General features: G+C 30.5%; 3 protein-coding genes, 1 long non-coding RNA gene and 1 other non-coding gene across 6 annotated transcripts; 3 read left to right on the forward strand and 2 right to left on the reverse strand.

Moving 5' to 3' along the window:
* LOC105256463 (fatty acid synthase-like) lies at positions 1-11038 on the forward strand. Of its 2 annotated transcripts, none has more exons than XM_025410555.1 (8): positions 1-50; positions 2544-2643; positions 2727-3071; positions 4271-7422; positions 7641-8118; positions 8267-8609; positions 8730-10216; positions 10622-11038. In XM_025410555.1, the coding sequence occupies exons 2-8, from the start codon at positions 2598-2600 to the stop codon at positions 11017-11019; spliced, it is 6249 nt and encodes a 2082-aa protein (XP_025266340.1). In that variant the 5' UTR covers positions 1-50; positions 2544-2597; the 3' UTR covers positions 11020-11038. The 2 variants fall into 2 exon arrangements, with proteins under 2 accessions (XP_025266340.1, XP_025266341.1); XM_025410556.1 differs by lacking the exon at positions 1-50 and adding an exon at positions 1262-1288.
* A 3352-nt stretch (positions 11039-14390) lies between these two features.
* Positions 14391-19037, forward strand: LOC105256458 (putative helicase MOV-10). Its single transcript, XM_011266366.3, has 11 exons — positions 14391-14732; positions 15089-15204; positions 15451-15900; positions 16081-16248; positions 16360-16516; positions 16604-16740; positions 16990-17112; positions 17384-17598; positions 17720-17996; positions 18119-18413; positions 18534-19037. Exons 2-11 carry the CDS (start codon positions 15161-15163, stop codon positions 18852-18854), a joined length of 2187 nt encoding a protein of 728 aa, XP_011264668.1. The 5' UTR covers positions 14391-14732; positions 15089-15160; the 3' UTR covers positions 18855-19037.
* A 357-nt stretch (positions 19038-19394) lies between these two features.
* On the reverse strand, positions 19395-21591 carry LOC105256459 (phosphatidylinositol glycan anchor biosynthesis class U protein). Its single transcript, XM_011266367.3, has 4 exons — positions 21173-21591; positions 20805-21007; positions 20000-20693; positions 19395-19923 (listed from the first exon to the last, which is right to left on the reverse strand). Exons 1-4 carry the CDS (start codon positions 21300-21302, stop codon positions 19670-19672), a joined length of 1281 nt encoding a protein of 426 aa, XP_011264669.1. The 5' UTR covers positions 21303-21591; the 3' UTR covers positions 19395-19669.
* A 1009-nt stretch (positions 21592-22600) lies between these two features.
* Positions 22601-22707, reverse strand: LOC112638565. The gene has a single exon (XR_003123087.1). It is a non-coding gene; the product is annotated as a U6 spliceosomal RNA (small nuclear RNA).
* A 526-nt stretch (positions 22708-23233) lies between these two features.
* LOC112638558 lies at positions 23234-23674 on the forward strand. Its single transcript, XR_003123086.1, has 2 exons — positions 23234-23424; positions 23510-23674. It is a non-coding gene; the product is annotated as an uncharacterized LOC112638558 (long non-coding RNA).
* The last annotated feature ends 16 nt before the right edge of the window (positions 23675-23690 follow it).

The raw sequence follows: 23690 nt of genomic DNA on the forward strand, positions 1-23690 counted from the left end.
CACATATGGTACATCAACGGTTTCGTTCTACTACAATTGAATAAAAATAAGTATGCATACATTATGTATTAATTTTAAAATTTTTATTATTGTTCATACTTTTATATGCTTATATATTTTTTAAATTTAAGTCTCTTTCCGAAAATATGATATTATCGAAAAATATGATTATAAAGTACATTCAAAGCCATAAAACTTTTAATTGAAATTTTTTTGTCGTTCAAACCTTTTATCGTTTAGATGATATTTGCTCAGAAATATAAAAAGCGATTTTTTCAAGAGAGTGTTTCACCCTCTTAATGGCTATATGGGCACTTATAAAAAAATACGCATCTCTTATATTAATCTAGACAATGTATCCCATATCACAGCTCATCAAAATCGGAGGGGGACTCTTTCGATCCTTTCTTTGTCAGTAATATTTATAATGTGCATGATATTAATTTCAGCAAACACCAAGTAACAATTATATAATTATTAGCTATAATTTTCCATTCAACAATATAACTGTTACATGTTATATAACTTTTATGTATTATATAACAATAATTGTTGAGTGGGAAAGTATGTAACTAACAGTTATATAATCATTACTTGATGTTTGCTGAAAACTAAATATATATAAAATATCTTAATCATAGACATCTACGGTTTTAACCGTCGATCACCGTTTATCAAAAATTTATCAACAAAAAATTTATCATATAATAGTATATCATATAATAATATATAGATTTTTTTGATATTATAGTTACTTAAATACGCAATCTTCTAAAAAACTCAATAATATTGTATTAGAAAATATTCATAAGGAAAGGGCTACTGGCATAAGAAAGTTGGATTACAAATTTGAAGATAAATTTCAAAAATTCAAAATGACAGATCGAATATGGCAGTCAGAATTAAAACCATCAAAATATATATAAATACGAAAAGAAACATATTTTTCATAAGTTATTAGAAATCTGGTGCCAATTCGAAAAATTTCAGAGCTAATTTAATACAGACCTCATAAAAAAGCAAATTTATGGAAGTTTCCAGATATGCAAAATACAAATTATAAAATTAAATATTAATAGGCGACAATTTATTGCAATGAATAAAAATAAATGCGCTTAAAATAGATGCAAAGGCATGATATTAATATAAGATAATTTTACAAATGCATCCAACGTACATGTCCAACGGAACATATACGTATTATTATAAAAACGTCTATCTTGAATCAAACTAGCAGTTTAGAACAATATATCAGCGATTTCGTTCTACTACGACTGAATAAAAATAAGTATGCATATATTACATTATTATCTTCCATATTAATTTAAAAATTTTTATTATTATTTATGCTTTTATATACTTATGCTTTTTTTAATTTAAGTGTTTTTTTCCAAAAATATGATATTATCGAAAAATATGATTATAAAGTACATTCAAAACCAAATTTTTATTCGAAATTTTTTTTTGTACCTTTTATCATTTAGATGATATTCTCTCAGAAATATAAAAAGTGATTTTTTCAAGAGAGTGTTTTTCCCCTTAATAGCTATGTGGATACTTATAAAGAAATACGTGTCTCTTATATAATTGTGAAGTGTATAGATGTTTGTCGGAATTATAATGACGGAATTATATTTCTTAATGTTATGAGAAAAATCTCATCTTTGAGATTTTGTAACAACTTTTGTTTCTTATAATAGTGTGCAAGCACGTGCTCGCATAAGCTGCTTAGTTTGCCGGCATTATAGTCATTTTCCACATGGCATACGTATTGATATTCAATCTCAAAAAGATATTTGTATCTTAATCTGAAGATTATAGTAAAAAATAATGGAAGAAACAAGTACATCTCAATCTTCAAAGGAAATGGAATGTGAAATTCCATGGCCGGCATATTCTAAAGTTTTTCAATTTCGACCAAATCTTAGCAACGAAAAAAATTTTGCCTTTGCCTATAAATTTTGTGCAGGAGGAAAAATTAAAATAAACCTTGTAATATTTAATAAACCTATATTTAAAAAGTAACGAAAATTGTAACGACGCGTTATTTTTAAGTAACGGTAACGGTAACGAGTTACTTTTGAAAATTGGTAACGAGTAACGGTAACGAGTTACTTCTTAGAAAAAAGAACGGTAACGGTAACAAGTTACTTTTAAAAAGTAACTTTCCCAACCCTGATTACAAGTATAACGCGTTACTTCCCAACTCTGGATAAGTAGATCGTCGTAAAAAATTAGTGACTCAAAGAATTAAACAGGAATAATGTAGCAGACACAAAGTTTTTTCGGCTTAAATCAATCAGTTTTGAAAAATAAGTTCTTCTTATATTCCAGGAAAGTTAGTATAAAGTTAAAAAAAGAGGTTAATTAATTTTCTTTTTTAAATATAATATAATTATTTATTATGTATTTGTCTTTTTATATTAAAATATTATGACAGAAACTTCAATAAAAATAAAATTATACAATGAACGTAATTCAATTCCATTAAAACAATTATATGTGTAATCTAAAATTAGAAGAAAGAATTTTTATTTTTACAGAGAGATAGAAAAGTTAATTTAGTCAAAGCAAAATCTTATTATTCGAAGATCAAGATGCCTACTTATTTTGAAGGTGATATTGTCATTGCGGGCATTTCAGGTAATTATATTATCTCAAGTGGTTATGATACAACACCAATTTTATTATAAGATGATTATTTGTAATATCAATATTTTTCCTAGGCCGTCTGCCTGAATCGTCAAACATTGAAGAATTTAAAGAAAATTTAATAAAAGGAACGGATATGGTCACTAAGGACGAGAGACGTTGGAAACCGAAACTTTACGATTTACCCTCTAGATTTGGCAAACTTAAAAATCTTCATAGTTTCGATGCCTCTTTCTTCAAGATACCTCCTAAACAAGCGCATATAATGGATCCGCAGCTTCGCATTATGCTGGAAGTGACATATGAGGCATTAATTGACGCTGGTATCAATCCCTCTACTCTAAAGAAATCGAATACCGGTGTGTTCATTGGTGTTTACTCTTCGGATGCGAGTGATTTTTGGAAAAGAATGCCGGACGGTAGGTACATTTTGAAATTTTATGGTGAAAATTTTTGTCTGTTAAAAATCACATTATAAAACAATATTCTTAAATAGTTAAATCAATTTTTAAAAATTAAATCATACAAATGAAAGAACAAAAGCTTATAAAAATTTCTATAAAATTATATTATGAAAGATATTCTTATGTAATGAAATCAGTTTTTAAATGTACAATCTTACAAATCTAAGATATATATGAAAAATACATAAAAATGTGTGATAAATTCTTTATGTAGAAATATTTTTTTATACAATTGGAAAAATACATATAAGATTTTGAAATAAATATACAATTAATTAAAACATTACTTTTTATAAGTACATATATAAGTTTAAAAGTAGATTTAGAATATGTTATACATGATATTTGTATTTATATCAAATTATTTATTTAACAAAATTATTTAATAAAATTAATATAAATGTTAAAATTGACAAGAGCTAAAGCATAGTAATTTGAGAGCAATAAAAAAAATGTTTTTATTAATGTAAATAATAATTAATAATAAGTTATAAATAATAACTAATCATAAAAAGGAAAAAAAAACCTCGACAATTTTAAATCACGATTGTGTTCTTTATTATCCATATTATGATCTTTAAAGTGAAATTTATTTATACCATCTAATGATTTACATATCTTTTCACTTATTTTTGTTTCTTTTTTTTATTTTAATTTAATATTCTTTCATCACCAATGAGAAGCATACAGAGAAGATCGAAATGTTTGGTTAATCCTATTATGTTTTTTTAACACATGTAAAATTTTATTAATTATTACATATTATTACAGTAAAGACCTAGTGTCTAAACACCTTTCCTTTTTATGATTAGTTAATTTTATTAATTTAATTAATTTAAAATAAACATGATAAGAAAACTCAATCAGTTAAATTGTTATCTTTAATAATATTACCTTGACAATTGAGGTATAATAAGGCGTTCTCTCTTATACAATAAGGTATATAAGGCGTAAGGTATAAGGCGTTCTATATTGTATAATAAATATTATATAATATTATATTATAATTTTCATATACACATATAATACATATTACATTGTAATACATACATATTTAGCAAAATTTTTTAGTTTTTTGCTACAAGAATACTATAAACATCACTCGAATAAAATATCTTTTGAATAAGCCAGAAAAATTTATCGTCTACTTGCAGGACATGAATGGGTTCGAAGTAGACAAGGAATGATAGCCACCAGAATCTCTTACTTTTTCGATTTAATTGGACCCAGTTATTCGGTGGATACCCAATGTTCTTCGTCCTTGACAGCTATGCATCAGGCAATCGTAGCGATACGCACTGGCGAATGCGACGCAGCGATCGTCGGCGGATTGAATCTTGTGCTCGATCCGATTTATAGCCTTCATCATCATCGCATGAATCTTCTGTCCACAGATGGCAAATGTAAATCATTCGACATCTTAGCTGACGGTTACGTGAGAGCCGAAGCGGTGGTCGCAATATATCTACAGAAAATGACAGATGCGCGCAGAGTGTATGCCACAGTAGTGAACACAGCGATAAACACGGATGGCTACAAGCCCGAAGGTATTATGCACCCGAGTGGTGACATGCAGTATATAATGTTGCAGAAAATGTACAATGAGGTGAATATCGATCCCAAAAACGTAGTTTACGTGGAAGCGCATGGTACCGGTACCAGAGCGGGTGATCCGGAGGAACTTGTTGCCATCGATAAGTTGTTTTGCAAAGACAGAAAGACACCGCTGTTAATCGGCTCGGTTAAATCAAATATGGGACACGGAGAAGCTGCCAGTGGATTGTGCTCAATCGCCAAGGTGCTGATTGCGATGGAAACCGGTGCGATTCCGGCGAATCTGCACTTTGTTACTCCAAATCCAGATATTCCCGCGTTGACCGAGGGACGTATTCGCGTAATCGACAAAGCTAAGCCATGGAACGGCGGTCTTGTGGGTATCAATTCATTTGGCATTGGAGGTACGAATTCGCACGTCATTCTGCGCAGCAATTCGAAGGTAAAGATATCATTGGATACCGTCGAGCTATTGCCGAAGCTGGTCGCCGTATCGGGCCGTACAAAGGAAGCTGTACAGATATTACTGAACAAAGCAAACGAGCATCGACAAGACAATGAGTTTTTATCTCTACTGTATTCCGTGCACAGTGATAACTTATCGAATCACAACATTCGTGGCTATGAAATACTCGCTTATGATAGTACCCGCGAGATTGTCGAGGCGAATTATGACGAAAAACGTCCAATTTGGTTTATATTTTCCGGTATAGGTACTCAATGGCCGGGTATGGGACGCGAATTGCTTGAAATAGAAACGTGTCAGCACAGTTTACAGCGATGCGCGGATGTATTAAAGCAGCACAATGTTGATCTAATGAATATCATCATTAACGGTACCGATGAAACATACGAGAACGTATTAGTTGCTACCGTGACAATCGTGGCCATTCAAATCGCTCTCATCGATATGTTAATATCTATGGGTGTGCGACCAGACGGTATAATTGGACATTCCCTTGGTGAAATAAGTTGCTCGTATGCCGATGGCGCGTTTACCCTAGAGCAAACGATTTTGACGGCCTATTATAGAGGCAAGTCGATCATAGAATCCGATTTGGAACCAGGCGCTATGGCGGTGGTAAACTTAAATTGGGAGGAAGTCAAGAACATGTGTTTGACCGATATCGCTCCAGCCTGTCATAATTCCGCCGATTTAGTTACAATTTCTGGCTCACCCGTGTCTGTGGAAAAGTTCGTAAAAGAGTTGAAGAGCAAAAATATCTTTGCCAAAATGATCAATTGCTGTGGCGTTGCTTATCACAGCAAATACATTGTTCCAGTTAAATCAAAATTTTGCACTTCTCTCGATATGATTGTGCCAAAGCCAAAGCAAAGATCTATCAGATGGATTTCTAGTTCAGTACCCGAGGCCGCATGGGATAGCCCACTCGCACAATTTTGTTCACCAGAGTATCACGTGAACAATATGCTGTCACCTGTGCTTTTTCAGGAGGCGATCGCGCATATCCCGAAGAATGCGATAACCATCGAAATCGCGCCACATTGCTTGCTACAGACAATCCTGCGTAAATCGCTACCATCCACAGTGACTAATATCGGTCTCCAAAAGCTGAATCATTCAAATAATTTGATCTTTTTACTATCTAATGTGGGAAAGTTGTACATAGCCGGCGCGCAACCCGACGTCTCTAAACTGTATCCGTCAATCAGTTTTCCTGTTAGTCGCGGAACACCGATGATCGGATCTTTGATCAAGTGGGACCACTCTGCTACATGGCAGGTGCCAGATTTTAAGCATAAGTCGAAAGAATCGTCTGGAGAGTATGTCATAGAGGTAAATTTGTCGAGAAATACAGACGCATATCTAACGGGACATAAAATTGATGGGCGAATTGTTTACCCAGGCGGCTGTTATATGTTGATGGTTTGGCAATTCTTTGCAAAGCTACGCGACACCGATTTCGAGCGACTACCAGTAATTTTCGAGAACATATGGTTTCAGCGCATTACCTTCTTACCGGAGAATAAAACAATCAAGTTTTTGATAAAACTTGTCGAGGAAACGGGAGATTTTGTGATTCTCGAAGCGAATACGATTGTAATCAGCGGGAATATCCGTCCTGCTGAAACTATCGAAAAAAATCAACTAAACCTACCATCGTTTGAGATGCCGCCCACCGAGCTTCTATTGAATACGGAGGATATTTATAAGGAATTGAGATTACGTGGATATGAATACAATGGTACTTTCAAGGGATTAAAATGCTGTGACAATTCTTTCAACGTTGGCGAATTATATTGGTTTAACGAATGGATTACGTATATCGATTGTATGTTTCAATTCAAATTATTGTCCAACAATCGGAGATTATCTTATGGCTCGAAGATTCCTTATGTTCTAATCGATCCCGTTCTTCATAAACGAATGGTCAATGAATTACCAAAGAACGGCGGATTGCCAATATATTACTATAAAAATGTCAATTTCATCAAATCGGGCGGTATTGAAATAAGAGGTACGAAATACACCACATCTCAGCGACTGCAGAAGACAGCTAAACCCAAATACGAACGTTACGTTTTCGTGCCATATGAAAACTCACACAGCTTGGTCTTAAAAGATCCAAAGAGAGAAAAGATTCACGCACTCACTGTACTGTTACAAATTGTGTGTGAGAACGTAGTGACATCGATAATCAAGGCTGTGGAAGTCGCGGACAATCGAATAGCGGAAAGCCTCTTGGCGCCGCTTGTACTTGATATTCTTTGTGATGAACCCGTCGTTACGGTAAGTACTCGCTACAAAATTTTAATGACTATCGTCGACAGGAATAACTGAATAGATATCTTGGATAAATAGTGTGATTTCGTGTGATTTATAGTATAAGAGATACACATTTTCTTTAATACATACGCAATTTTCATAAGCCTATTTTGTATATAAAAGTCTTTTGTACATGTGCAACATTCTAAATACGTATGGACATATCACTACTGTTGTTTTAGATTGATTTAGAAGTAGCCGTTAGTTCCACATGCGATTATGAGACAGATTTCAATCAAATGGACATTAATTTTAATGTAATGAAATGGGATGCGAGCGGTACATTCCCAGTTCAGAATATGCATCTCATCATAGCAGCGGAAGTCCTCTCTGGCCGATCTTGCATCGTTCTGAAAAATCTAGCGGCTACCTTAAGTTCTAATTGCTTTATTCTTCTAGAGGAGACTGGTACATTTTCCGCTAGAGATTTAAAGATTGCACTAAAGGAGGCCAATTTGATGTTGCTTGGTAAACAATTGGTTAACTCCTCGGGAAAGAGTTACTTCTTATTGAGAAAGCATAAAGTGAGAAAAGAATCAATCTTAATACAAATCACAGGAAATGATTTCTCATGGTTGACAAATGCGAAAGCGGCATTGAGAAAATTTGATAGTAAAAATCAAAATATATATTTTGTATCTCAAGGCGAAGAAGTACTTGGTATTTATACATGTTTATATATAATAATTATTGAAATAAAAATAATTCATGTTTAAAAGTATTTACTTAAAATTATAAAAATAATCTTCTATCAGAGCTTTATCCGAGTGTTTATCAATGAATTAATCTTGTTATTTTTCATTCACAGGTCTAGTCGGATTCGTAAATTGTATTCGGCGCGAGATCGCAAACGTGCGTTATGTTTTCATTCAGGACAGTAATGCTCCCAAATTTGATTTACTCTCGCAATTCTACGTGGAGCAATTGGAAAAAGGACTAAAGGCTAATGTATTGAAAGGAGGTCAATGGGGTAGTTATCGGCACTTGAAATTAGATCAACATAACTACGTGGAATCAGAGCACGCTTATGTGGATACATTGACGACGGGAAATTTAAATAGTTTGGAATGGATTCAAAGTCCGTTAACGTATTGTCAGACCAAATATCGAAATACACTCTGCAGTGTGTATTATGCATCATTAAATTTCAGGCAAATTTCAAGCGTCATTTCTTGCTCTCTCCGAAATTCTCTCTAAAATTGTAATAAAAATATGTTACTACATTAATAATCCCACATTGATAAACCTGTTCATAAATTTTATACTAACAGGGATATTTTGCTGGCGACTGGCAAACTATCAGCAGATGCTCTTTCATTGTTAGAACTTACTACAGAAGACTATGTATTAGGATTAGAGTTCTCCGGGAGAGACGCAAACGGATGTAGAGTAATGGGTTTAACCAAATCTAATGGTTTGGCGACCACTGTGTTGCCGGATTCCGATTTTCTTTGGAAAGTACCTGACAAATGGACATTGGAGCAGGCGGCGACAATACCGGTCGCTTATGTGACCAGTTACTATGCTCTGTTTGTACGAGGTCGATTGATAGCGGGCGAAAGCGTACTGATTCACTCTGGTGCGGGTGCCGTCGGCCTAGCGGCGATTATCATCGCTCTGCATGCTGGCTGCATCGTCTTCACCACTGTCAGCACAGAAAAAAAACGATTGTATCTCAAGAAGACCTTTTCGCAATTGACCGACAAGCACATTGGCAATTCCCGAGATACGAGTTTCGAACAGCTAATATTGGACGAAACCCGAGGACGTGGGGTCGATGTAGTATTGAATTCGTTGTCAGAAGAGAAACTGCATGCCAGCGTACGGTGCCTCGCGAAGGACGGTCGCTTCCTCGATATTGGGAAGCACGACATGTTGAATGGCATTTCTGTAGATATGTCTATGTTTTTAAAGAATATTTCCTATCATGGTATACTTTTAGAATTGTTGTTCCAAAATATCGAGGATAAGCGAAAAACGATTAGACTAATCACGGAGGGAATCGAGAATGGTGTAGTATGTCCATTACCCGCTACTATATTTTCGAAGCAAAGCCTCGAGCAAGGATTCAGATTTATGACGACAGGCAAGCATATTGGCAAAGTATTGCTGAATATTCGAGACGAAGAGCCGCAGAAATGCATGTTACCGATGCTAAAAACGATAGCGGCCATGCCACGTACTTACATGTATCCAGACAAGTCGTATGTGTTGATCGGTGGTCTCGGTGGATTCGGTTTGGAATTGGCCAATTGGATGATCACCCGCGGCGCTAAATTCATCATTCTCGTGTCACGTACTGGAATACGCACTGGTTATCAGGCATCTCGCGTTCAACATTGGCGCAATAATGGCATCAAAGTCATCATTTCTACGGCAGATATCACGACGTTATCGGGCGCCGAATATTTAATCGACGAGAGTAATCGGTTGGCTCCAGTAGGGGGTATATTTAATCTGGCCGGCGTTCTACGTGACGCTTTGTTCGAGAACTTACAAGTGGCTGACTTCGAGACTGTAACCTTGCCAAAAGTCAATGGTACGAGGAATCTGGACGTGAAATCGAGAAAGTCTTGTCCATCATTGGATCATTTTGTCGTGTTCTCGACCGTATCGTGTGGCCGCGGCAATGCCAGTCAATCTAATTATGGTCTCGCAAATTCAGCTATGGAGAGAATGATGGAGCAGAGACATACTGCTGGTTTGCCCGGTCTTGCTATTCAGTGGGGTAGTATAGATGATGTCGGTTTGTTTGCTGGTGAGACATTTCTTTATTTCTTTTTATAAAATTCATGATCTTCGATCGAATTTCATTGTTTTGATTTTATAAATTCTACCGGAAAAAATACTTCCATTTTACTCGATAAAAAGTACTCACCTAGTCAACATAATGATTTGTACGACTCTTGGAAGATTTATTATATTATTTAATTTTATTAGAAATATTAACAACCTTTTATTGTAAGAAATATATACTGTAAAAATTATGAAGGAAGTATTAGTAGAAAATAATTGCAGACGTACAACGTTACATTATTAGAATAAAAGCATGAGTTAAATATTTAAATATTTAAATATATAAAATATTTTGACCAAATTATCGAAGCGAACTGAAATCATTTTTTACATTCGATATCACTACATGATGCTCTGATTTTTACAGATACAGTGAAGAATGTAATTTTTGATGTAAGATATGTTTTACCGCAACGTGTGACGAGCTGTCTTGAGACCCTAGACCTTTTTCTTCAACAACCATACCCAGTATTATCGTCTACGGTAATAGCCGAGAAACATAAATCTACAAATAACGACAACAAAATTACTCATGTCGCCAAAATCGTTGGCAATATCCTTGGTATTGAAAATATCTCCGAAAATATTAATGAGAGCTTCGACAAACTCGGTATCGATTCGCTAAGCTATATGGAAATAAGACAGATTCTTGAAAGAGAATATGATTTCATATTATCGTTCCGCGAGATGTATGTCTTAACATTAGGCAAATTATTAGATTTATTAGCGACAAGCAATGTGTCTCACGATTCTTCAACGAATTAAAGAAGTGTAAAAAGGATCCAAATCTCTTACAGAGAGATATATATCCTTTAATTTTTTAAATATATTTTGTTTAACACTTTTCTTTCTAATATATGAATTATAATGACTATATTTTAATGTAATTTATGATAATTATAAATGCTTTTACTTCTAAATTAATTATATAATTTGGTTTAAAAGAATTATGTTTTACATTTATACATGTGTTTAATATGCATTATGAATATTTAAGTAAGCCATAAATAACGAAATTATAATATTCAAAATAAGATGTCAGACAGAAAAGTAAATAAAATATATGAATATCATATATTTATAATAATGCAAATATATGTACAAGAAAATGTAATTTATGATAAAATAAAATGAAAAATATATTAGAGAATTTACCACAGTATATATAAAATTTTATGTATGGAAATAGCTCGCAGAACTTATATGTATATCTAAAAATGCCTTTTTTCTCTTGCAAGATATTAATTTCCCATTACCATATTACAAATGATCACAATCATATCAAATATCTAGGTTAATCACCAACGAATAATCAATCAAAGAGTTCTAATTTTAATTTAACTGATTGGCGACAAGGCAATCATTACGATGTTCGTTTATAGATAAAGAAATATATCTTATTCTTTGTCATGTTCCACCATTTTCAAAATTCCATTTTTGCTGCTCTCTCTCTCTCTCCTCCCCCCTCTCTTCCCCCTCTCTCCCTCCCATTCGCTTACCGATCTTATTCCATATTACCATCCGTATATCCAAATATAAAACGGAAATATAAAACGGATATTTTATCTGCTTACTTATATTTCAATTTTACTAATTGTTATTATAAAAATTTTTGTAGTTAAAATATATTAATTATAATTATAATATATTTTATTAACTGTTTACCGTTCTTACTCCATACAATCATTTAACCTGTGAATTAGATATATATTTACTCTTGTAATTATACAATTCAAAGTACGCGCATGTAGAAACTAATTTTATATTGTACAATTAGGACGAATCCAATATAACATGAACACCTTTGAAACGTGTCCTTCTGCAATTATTTTTATTATTATTACTTAAAAGTTATTGTCAATTTAGTCTCTTAAATGAGAGACATTATAATATACTTTAATCTCTTAAATGAGAGACATTATAATATACTTTGCTATAAATTTAAAAAATTGTAATTTACAGAAACATATCAACAGTTTTGCCTAGTAGAGGAATCATGGTGTTATCAAGTACCACTTATCCGGAATTTTGGGTCTAATAAACTTTCGATTATTTATATTCGATTATATTATAAGATATTTTAGAATCTAAAGCCGTAATATATTGTAAAAAATCTAACAGCATTTTTATAATGTAATGTGAATATAAACAATTGCGACCAGTTTGTAGTTTGTATAAGATTGATACAATTAACCATGAGAAATAATAATCGCACATCAGAATTGTAACATTTTTCGTTTTTCTCCATAATATCCTTATTTATTTTCTTTAATGAAAGAGAGATTAAATCATTCAAAAATTAATATTAAATTTTTAAACAGAAATTATAAAATAATATTTTTGTATCCTGTATATTTGCATATTATTGAAAATGAAACATAGTTATATGAACAATAGTTAATCATAAAAAGCGATAAATCCATTAATAATTACGTGCGAAAACTTGTAATATTAATACAACGTCATAAACGAGATAATATGCATGAAGATGTAGAATTGATTTTATATTCAAAAATTGATTTATTTAGATATCTATTTTTATTAAAAAGATCAAGATTCGATCAAAAAATAAATAATTTTAAGACAACTGTAATGAAATTAATTTAAGTTAAAAAATTTTATTCGTTTATATAATCACTATGAATTTTTCTATTCTAAATAGAGTTAGAATTATTGATATAATAGTAGAATCGATTTTTTTTATTAAAAATAAAATTGTTATTCAAAAATTAAATTAAATCATTTAAATATCTTTTTTTGTCATTTTGATCAAAAAGTGAATATATATTGCATTATTTTATATGAAATAGAAGTGTTATAGAAGTTATACATAATATATCTTTGTCTCATTAAACTCTTCTCATAAATTAAGAGTATTTACAAAAAATTAAATTAAATTGATAGATACATTTTCCTGCGTATTATTTCGTCATTATATCATTGCTGTATTAACATATTAAAAATTAATATTCAGAGAAATCTCACAAATTACGCCAAGTACATGAAAAATATTCCAATTTACGTAATAAGAAATCTGTACGTAATAAGAAATCTGTAAACACATATGAGATTATATTATAATTAACCAAGTATAATAAATTATACCTGATAAAGTACTTAAAAAGTACGCCAAATATATTTAAAAATTATTCCATATTTTTGGATCGTTTATTTAAGAAATAAATATATCTCGAATAAAATATAAAATTTTAAACATTATGTAATTTTAAATATTCAATTCATGTTTGATGATGACTCAGGCACGCCAAATTTTTATAACTTATTTCGATCTGAAGACTGTGCAAAAATTGCGTAAAACACTTTTTAAATTATATTAATTACATGTAATTAAATGTAATTATTTTAATTATATTAATTGCATAAATTATATTGTATAAATTATATGTTTTATATATATTATATATATTATATATATTATTTTAATTATAGTAATTATATATATTATGTAAAAAACGCTTTAAGAATTAAAGAAATTCTAATTCTGATTTAGTATCGATTTAGTATCGATTTAATATCGATTTATTTTTTACGGATTTAGCCATCCGTAACCAAATTGAGCAACGCGATTGGTCGAAACCTTACTGTTATGTCTTATGGAAAGTGTGTGCTATAAGGCCGCCGCACACACTTTTGCATAAGCGCATAACCATAAGCATAACAAAATTGATTGGTTCATTTTCTTATGCATATACTTGGGGACCAATCAATTTCCTTATGCTTCTGGTTATGCGCTTATGCAAAAGTGTGTGTTGCGGCCTATAGTCTTTAGGACCTATCCAGACAAACTTGCATAGATGCATATGTATAACATAAGACCAATGAACATTGAGTATATTTAATACTCGATAGGCCCTAAAGGTGCAATTTCATTGACGCTACTTTTTAGCGTCAATGAAATTGCACCTTAAAGGTGCAATTTCATTGACGCTAAAAGATAGCGTCAACCATTGGTTGAACAAAGAAGTAAGTAGTTGCTTCATTGTTTAACCAATGGTTGACGCTACTTTTTAGCGTCAATGAAATTGCATCTTAAGTGGACACGCTCGGTCTAAAGCCTTGCACAATGCTAAGCAACAGGCAATAGAAATAGGGAATAGAAACTATTCACCAATAAATACGCGGAATAGAAAATATTCGCTAATAAGAGCAGAGAATAGATATTATTACTGTTCTTATTGCCTGTTGTCTATCATTGTGCAAGAGGCTTAATATTACTCTATGGATTTCATATACAATGTGTGTGGAAATCCCCTCTTTTATTTGACGTGTGACATGTGAACGCATGAGACATCACGGAGTCACGAAGGAACAAAGCAAAACGGAATCACATAGTTCGCATCATAGATAAATGCTTCATTTTTTCTATGTCTCGTTAGTATTTCTACAATTGTGAAATACTTTAAATACAATTGACATTTTCACATATCTTTGCATTATTTTGCAAAACGCGCTTAAATGTAAGTATTTTACATATTCTTTTCTAAAATAATTACATCTACACACAAATGGAACAAATAAAATAAAAAATCAGTTATCATTCTTTTTTTCCATAAGATTCACATGAGTTACATAAAAAAAAATTATCTATTTTTTTAACATAAAATTTTATATAAAATTTTTACTATTTATATTGCAATACACCCTGGTAGCAAAATGACGTCTTCAAACGTCTTAATGACGTACAATGACATCATTAAAACGTTATTAAGATGTCATTTGACGTCACTCTGCTACCTGGGCATAAATATTAATAATTATTTTTTATAAGTAAGAATAAGTTTATAAGTAATATCTTTTTATTTTTTCTGCCTAGTGAATAGACTTTGCAAAATTCGACGGTTTTGACCGATATCTTAATACATATTACATATAACAATTTTAATATATGTCTACTTCCATTATGACGAAGAATTCAAAGGTGGACCCTGTGTAAGAAAAATTATTTATTACAAGAGAGTATATTTTAATAAATTAATTTTTTAGCAATTGTAGTTCTAAAATATAACATAAAGCTGCAGAGTTTAACAAATGTTTAATATCATATTATTTTGATTTATTTTTGATATCTTATGTATTGAGAAAATCATTTACTTATATAATTCTATCTTATTAAGCAATTTACTTACTTATATTATTTAATTATTGAATATATCATGTAATTTTATCATTTTTTAGGGATTGCACAGCATTTGCATTAGCAAAAATACTTAGGCTACCAAAGATTAGATTTCCAAATCAATTAAAATTTGCGTTACAAAATCATTTGGTGGAACATGATTATCTCCCACAACAATGCCAAAATTATATAAAGTGCATTAAAAGTTTATCTAATATACAAAGGATAGATTATGATAATTATTTAGTTATATTAAAAATTTGCTTATATTTAGAACAATTTGAGTTAGATCGCGAAATAAATCGGCACAGATTATTAAATCATAAAGTTAAGAATTCCAATTTAAAGGAGTGTTTTATTATCAATGTGCCAACCTTTAATAATGAGAATTCTATAGTTGTACCAGATGATAATGTGACTCTTTATGAGGCCGTTTCAAAAAACACAATTTGGGCAAAAGTTGTGAAAATAACAGGAAATGAAGTGACAATACAACCATTCTCTCCCAAGTAAATTCATAGTTTTTATTATGTTATTTATAGTTATAATTATTTAATTTTTTTATATTAATATAGGAACTTAGCACATTTATGATAATAATAATAATATAACTGTTATTATGAATAATAGAATAGAAAACATACATTGATGTATATTGACGTACATTATTAATTTTATGTGTAATGTAGAGATGCAGAAACCTTTAAAGACAAAAAAAAGAACTTTAATATAAATTTTTGGAGTAAACATTGGCCCTTAAGATGTTGCCATTATGCATTGATGATGATGAGTGAAAAATCCAATTTGATAGAAATTACATATCCCAAACTCAAGATAAATACTATGGATATAGAAGAGTAAGTTTTAAAGTCACATACTTTATTATTTGGATACACGTTGGTTTTCTATCACTATAATCTCAAATATGTAAATTTGATTAATGATATTAATTTATATATGTTATATAGTGACATCAAGTGGATCAATCCTAACATAGAAAAGAACAAAGAACAAAAGCAAGCAATAAGAAAGATCTTGAGTAAGACAGCATATCCTGCACCTTATATAATTTTTGGTCCTCCAGGCACTGGGAAAACAGCAACATTAGTAGAAACTATAAGTCAAGTAATTTATTTTCTTTTTGTATCTAATATTTTGCATGAATAATTTTTTTATTCTCTTTTTTCTTATCTTTAATTTTTTGTTTGATAGATTGTGAAACATTATCCTACGAAAAATATATTGGTATGTGCAACATCTAATGCAGCAGTCGATGAAATTGCCAAAAGGTTAATTGGAAATGTACCAGCAAACATAATGTATCGAATGTATGCACCATCTAGACCGTGGTAAAAGATTTACTTTTATATCCTTCTTTTATTTTTACTATTTCTAAAAATAGTATAAGTTTAATGTGAATAATATGTCAATATTTTTTATATTAACAAGATTTATTTTTCATTTACGTTTGTTATATTGTACATAATAATAATGTTTTATTTAAGAATTTAATTACAGTTTACATTATTTTACATTACATTATTGTGAAAAATATGATTGTGTTTGTATGAATGTTATAAATTTTATTTGTTAAACAGGGGAAATGTAGATGAAAAACTTCGACCATGTGCAAATTTTGTTGACAAAACTGCTCTCTTTTTGCCAAAAGATATATTGTTAATGAAAAGAATTATTATTACAACATTAATAACGTCCATAAGGTATATATTACAGATAGATATTTCATTTTAATACCTGAGCATACACATATTTTTTTTTAATAATAACTTCTTTTTAATAACAAGAAAATTTCTATATAAGTAAAAGTTAATAATTTTAAAAAGTTATTTACTTTATAGTTATAATTAAGCACTATTTATTTAAACATATATCATGGAAATACCTCGTATATTATCCTCATACATAATTAAATTGATCTGTTTAGATTTTTAAGATTTATATCTTATTTCTCTTTTTTCTGCTTTATTATAGATTGAGTGCTGTGAATTTTAGAGAAAATCATTTTTCTTACATAATCATTGACGAGGCAAGTCAAGCAATTGAACCAGAGATGTTAATTCCTCTAACAATAACAAATAAAAAGCAAGAAGAAGAAGGGATTGAATATCAAGCACAAATCGTTATTGCAGGTGATCCTCACCAATTAGGACCTGTCGTTCGCTCCAAATGGTGTGAACATCTTTTTGGCAAGTATTCTTTTAAAATATCATGCAATATATGTATGTATGTATGTATATATATATATATATATATATATATATATATATCACAAAAATAATTTCTTCACAATTTAATATCTTACAACAGGTACATCAATGTTGGAAAGATTAATGAATGATTGCGAGCCATATAAGAAACAGAATGGAAAATACAACCCAAACTACATAACAAAATTGATTCAAAATTACCGTAGTCATGAAAAGCTTTTATATGTATCAAATAAACAATTTTATGACGAGGAACTAAAAGCCTGCGGAGGAGCCGATACACAAATAGCATTGAACTGGCCCAAGTTACCAAACAAAACATTTCCTATGATATTTCAAGATGTTCTAGGCAAAGAAGAGAGATCTTTAACTCGAAGGTTAATAAATTTAATTATTATAAACATATATTTCACTTCAGTCAGTTTAAAGTATGCAATCAAATTATATTTTTATAATTAGTGATTATTTGCAAAATTATATAAATATGTTTAATTTGTAGTGTCTCTAACACAGCTGAAGTACTAGTAGTGATAAAATATGTGAAAATGTTGCTTGAAACAAAATTTGGAAAATACAAATTAACGCCGAAGGATATCGGAATAGTGACGCCTTTTAAACAACAACAAATACAAATTATTAATCACTTAGCAGAGATACGATTGGAAAACATAACTGTAGGAACAGTCGAGACATTTCAGGGACAAGAACGAACTGTAATAATATTGTCAACAGTACGATCCAATATCTTTAAACACGAAAATAATGAACACATTGGTTTCTTGTCTAATCGAAAGGTATGTGAATCAATTTCATAATATGCACGTGCGTGCTGAGTATTATTTTATATTATATACATATACACAACACTATAAATATTATATACATTTCTATATAAATAATATTTTTGGTTTTAGAGATTTAATGTTGCTCTGACACGTGCAAAAGCACTTATGATAATAATAGGCAATAAAGATATTCTTTGTACAAATAATAACTGGAAAGTACTATGGGAATATTGTAAAACTCATGGTGGATGTATTCCATTTGAACGATCTCCATTAAAACCATATGAAATAGCAAAATTAATAAGTGATTACAAAGCAAATACAGATAATGATAAAGATGCATTAAATGCAACGAAAATATCCGTTACCGTAGAACTTGGGAAGAACAAGAAAGAGGAATTATCCAATGTACTAGTACGTGAAATGGAGAAAAAATTAAAATTAACATAGAAAAAATAGTCAAGTGAAAAATATAAATCTGTAAATGGCATTATTACGATTATATATCGGATAATTAAATCTAGTATTTATAGTATTTCGTTTCTTTAAATGATGTTATAAAATGTACAAATACAACTGCTCAGTATTAAACGCGATGTTTTAGTATTAAGTTGTCACATTTAAATATATAATATCTATTTGAAATATTAATTTATAATTACAATATTTTTGTATAGGAAGTATTTTCTTCTAAAATTATTTTCAGAAATTATACATATGTGTGATATATGTATGTATAAAGTATATTAAGTATATATATATATATATATATATATATATATATATATAATGTAATATATATATATATATATATATTACTATTATAATATACTTTGTGCATATTTACACATTTTGTAACGAACAAATATTGTAATATAAATTAATGTTATACAATTAAAAGTTATATCATTGTTATACAGTTACAATAATGTAATAAGCAAATAATTTCATACAAGATGTTTTTAAATTGCCTTTTTTTTGTGACGTAACTGTAGAATTAAATCTTTTTATATTAATTTTTGTATTATAAACAACATGCTTGTCAACTAAGGTCACGAATTGTCTAATCATCCAAATACGTGCTTTGTGAGAGCAAGATTTTATAATGATACTATTGTCTTAAGATAAATTAGCGTATATCGATCTGCTTTAATAACAACACTTTTTGTAAAAAACTATTTATTTTTATGAAATAAATGCTCCAGAAATACTGTGTCATTGTTCATTGACAAAGTATTGCATATATTTGAAAAAGTACCTTATTCTTATTCAAGCAGCAATTTAGCTTCATTTCCATTAACTTTTTTATTGATACCATGTTTAACTGCGAATTCGTGTTTTACGCTAGCGAACAAGATATCTGTAAGAAGGAAGATCTGTGCTATGGCAAACGCTAGTGTTACCCCAAAATAAAAATTTGCGTTCGCCGATCTGGAATATATCCATTGATGCCACACAGTTGGCGCAAATACTGTGCAAAATAGTAGAAAACAGCCTACAATAAATCCCTGTTGCATATCTGGAAAAAATCAAAATAAGACGAAATTAGAAACAATTTGTATCATTGATTTGAAACTGATGTTTTTTTAACTCACGTTGAAACAAATGCTTCCACAATGGTAGTAGAGATATATAAAAGCCGACGTCTCCGATGCATGGATAGGATTTAAATATGGCAGCTATCGCTAAATAGGAGAACGCCAATAACATTGGATCGCGTCGTAATCGCAATGCTAAAGGGACTATGTATAATAAACTGACGTTTATTTGAAAGGATGCAATGAAGAGCCACCTAAAATGCTCGAACATCTCTGTAAAGAAATACCAGTACAGTCCGATATTCGGACGTAAGTCAGGAACTGTCAGTATGAAGCCGAGCGTATTTCGTAGAAACGACCAGCTACCCATGATATTATAGGAAATGATGAATAGAGCGGTTAAAACACTCGTAAATATGATTATCATTGTCACAATGTAAAAATAATTGGTTCTTCTATTTTTTGCTGCACTGGCGATGTGGATAGTTGCAGGTACCATGAGCGACACAGGATAGAGTCCTTGCAATGTCAGCAACGCTATAGACATGCAACTCCAGAATATGGAACGTCTCATCATTGATACCAGCGCGATTGAATAAAGCAGATTTGTAAAAACTGTCGTTGTTAGGCCGACACAGTTCAATATTATATAAGGATTGAACAGATATCCCGCGGAAACATATAGAGCAGATGTGTCAGGGGTATCACTAGACTTCCTATTATCTTCCTTCCCTTCTTTCCTTTTTGTAGCCTGTAATATATACAAATATAAATATCATAATTAAACACATTAAAATATTTGATGTATGTAATATTAAAACATTTAAACTGAATCTCAAGATCAACTTTATGTCAAACTAACCAGTTCAATAGCATAACGCTTTGCAGTAAAAGCGAGGCACAGAGCAGTTGTCAAATCGGTAACAACAAACAGCAGAAATAATGCCCATTGAGGTAAATACTTCTGTATAAGCTTAAAAACATATAAGCCTATTGGGGTTTCATGAAACAAGTCTCCTTCATAAGGATCTATGCCGAATTCATATAAGTAAACTCCCTCAGTCACTGAAAGTCGATTAGAATTATAAGTATTATTGTGATAAAAATCTACCCTTTAATTAATAAAATAAAACGATTTTTGTTAAATATTTTTTTCAGCAATCGAAATGAAATTGTATTTTTCTTTTTGGAATCTTTGTAGATTTTAATGCCCACAAAGAACTAACTAACCTCTCTTCCAAGAGTTTAGGGCGGTTGACACTTCGACGCGATTGCCGATGGTCTTTTGATATTCAGAGTTCATTAACAGCAATCTGATGGTACCGGCCAATGCGAAATTTGATAACCACTTTCTCGACATATTCTTTTTTTTCCCTTCACGAATTCTATTCTGCGATTGAGACACACATTTATTCGCGGATATAACCTGTCAATATAGCGACACTGATATTCGCATATTTTCTTATTAAGATATCGTTATCTGCAAATTCTGACGCTATTACGAAACAACTTTACAATTTTATCGTTACTTATATACGTCCGCGTAATGATCGTTTTATTTTAAATTTATTTTAAATCGCAACGTTTCACGAAGGACATCCTAAAGGACGAAACTGCGACACTGTCAACATTTCTCGTTTCACACTTTCAAATGTATTGGTATATATTTGTGTTAAATGTTCGTAAAAAAATGTATAAATCTTTTATATATCTATTTCATAAATGACAAATTATATAAAATCATAATTTCGTAATCGTAAATCGTTATTTTATTATCGACAATGTAAAGATTTTGTTACCTACAGTAATATTTTGCACATCTGGTCACGCTAAGTCCCATAAAACCATCGGTCTTTAATAGTATTTCGTCGGTGCTCTCGGACATTTTAAATATGAAAAAATATATATACGATATTATTGTCAATCATATCAAAATCGAAAATCAAAATTCCCACATATCTTTGGGCGATTAGACATCTTCAGGATGTCCTGTTAATGTCTTTTGGACATATGATGATGTATGGGTTGTTTTGATTTCGATAAATAATCGTCGTAGATCAAAAATCGTAAGTAAAATATTTCGAATCGCGGATTCTCTTTTTGTACGAAAAAATTGCGCGCAATTTTTTTCAAAATTAATTCGTTTATTAAAAAATACTCGATCGATAGATTGAATGTACCTTTCGAAAATTTCGATATATATAATGAAATAAATAAATAATAATAAATATACTTATAATTTTTATCAATTCTGAAACAAAACTGTTTTTTAAAAATAAAAACTTATAGAATTTATATACTTATATAGTATATATACTTATACTTTCTGTTTTTGAGTAAAAAAATTTATGTAAATTAATTTAATATTATCATTTTACACGTCAAATTTTTATATTTCAAAAAAATATTTCTTTCTTTAAATTTGAAATTTTTTTATTACAGCTTATTAAATAATAGATTTGTTCTCTCGTTGTAGCTAAATTTCTTGTGTATTTTTCTTCTCCCTCTCTATAACTTCTATCTATCTCATTTTTAATTTATCTCATTTTTATTTTTTGCATAAAATTCAGTTACAAAAAAGAATAAACCTAGTACATAGCATAAGAAAATAAATAAGCGCTTTCTATGCGTGAATATAATATAATCTTGCTAAGAGCAAAAAATGTGGAACGCTTCACGATTTTGCGTGTCATCCTTGCGCAGGGGCCATGCTAATCTTCTCTGTATCGTTCCAATTTTAGTATATGTACTGCCGAAGCAAGTACAATTGATCTCTTTTAAGAAATTTCTTATATACTGAATTGTGTCACAAACTGCACTTGCGAGAAACTAAAATCAATTCACCATCTAGTGGCATCAAATAGTAACAAAGAGAAACCTTAAACTAATCGGTTAGCCCCGTTCTACAATGAGTCGTAAGTCATAGGCAAATTGACCAACCATAGTCGATTATTTAAAAAATAATCAACTATGATTGGTCAATTTGCCTACGACTAACGACTTACGACTCATTGTAGAACAGGCCTTATAGATCACAAATGTCACGGATCATGATCGTATCCCCTCTCCTGTCATAACCTCAAAAATAAACTCGAGATATCTAATAACACGAGTTTTTGTAGGAATAAAATTCAGGATTATTTAATGGTCAATACAATATAATTTTCGCGATAGAAATTAATGTAATATCTTTTTGTGGCAAAGTTATGGTTTAATCAAGAATATGTATTTTTTTTTAGATTGGAGATGAGTCGAAATGAAAGACAAGTAGAATATGTTTGATTTTTCAAAAAAACTTTTCTATTCATGTTATAACTGAATTAATATTCATAACTCGTGGTTCTTCCTGCGCACAAATAAATTAGAAGCTATGCGATTGAGAGGGTGGAGATATAATGTCTTTGTTGGAGGTTTTGTTGGACTTATAGGTGTATACTGTTACGCTACCATGATCCGACCTATGATAAATCCTGAGCCATATAGTATGAATATTTTTCCGTTATATTGTCAATATATATATTACTACTTCCTTATTAATTCCATCCTTTATAATCTCTATTTTTTCAGAGAGAGCTAGAGAACAATCTTTCAGATAAATGGACACAAGTTATTCTATGAAATTTACTTGAAGGTTCCTATAGAATTAGCATGTATAATAGATTGTACATTGTAAAATTTTTTTTGGTATCTTCAGATAAAGGATAGGTGACAAATAAAAATATAATTACATGACCTGTTTGTTGTACAA

This window comes from Camponotus floridanus, unplaced genomic scaffold (assembly GCF_003227725.1).
Source record: "Camponotus floridanus strain SB8 unplaced genomic scaffold, Cflo_v7.5 scaffold320, whole genome shotgun sequence".
NCBI classification, from domain to species: Eukaryota; Metazoa; Arthropoda; class Insecta; order Hymenoptera; family Formicidae; genus Camponotus; species Camponotus floridanus.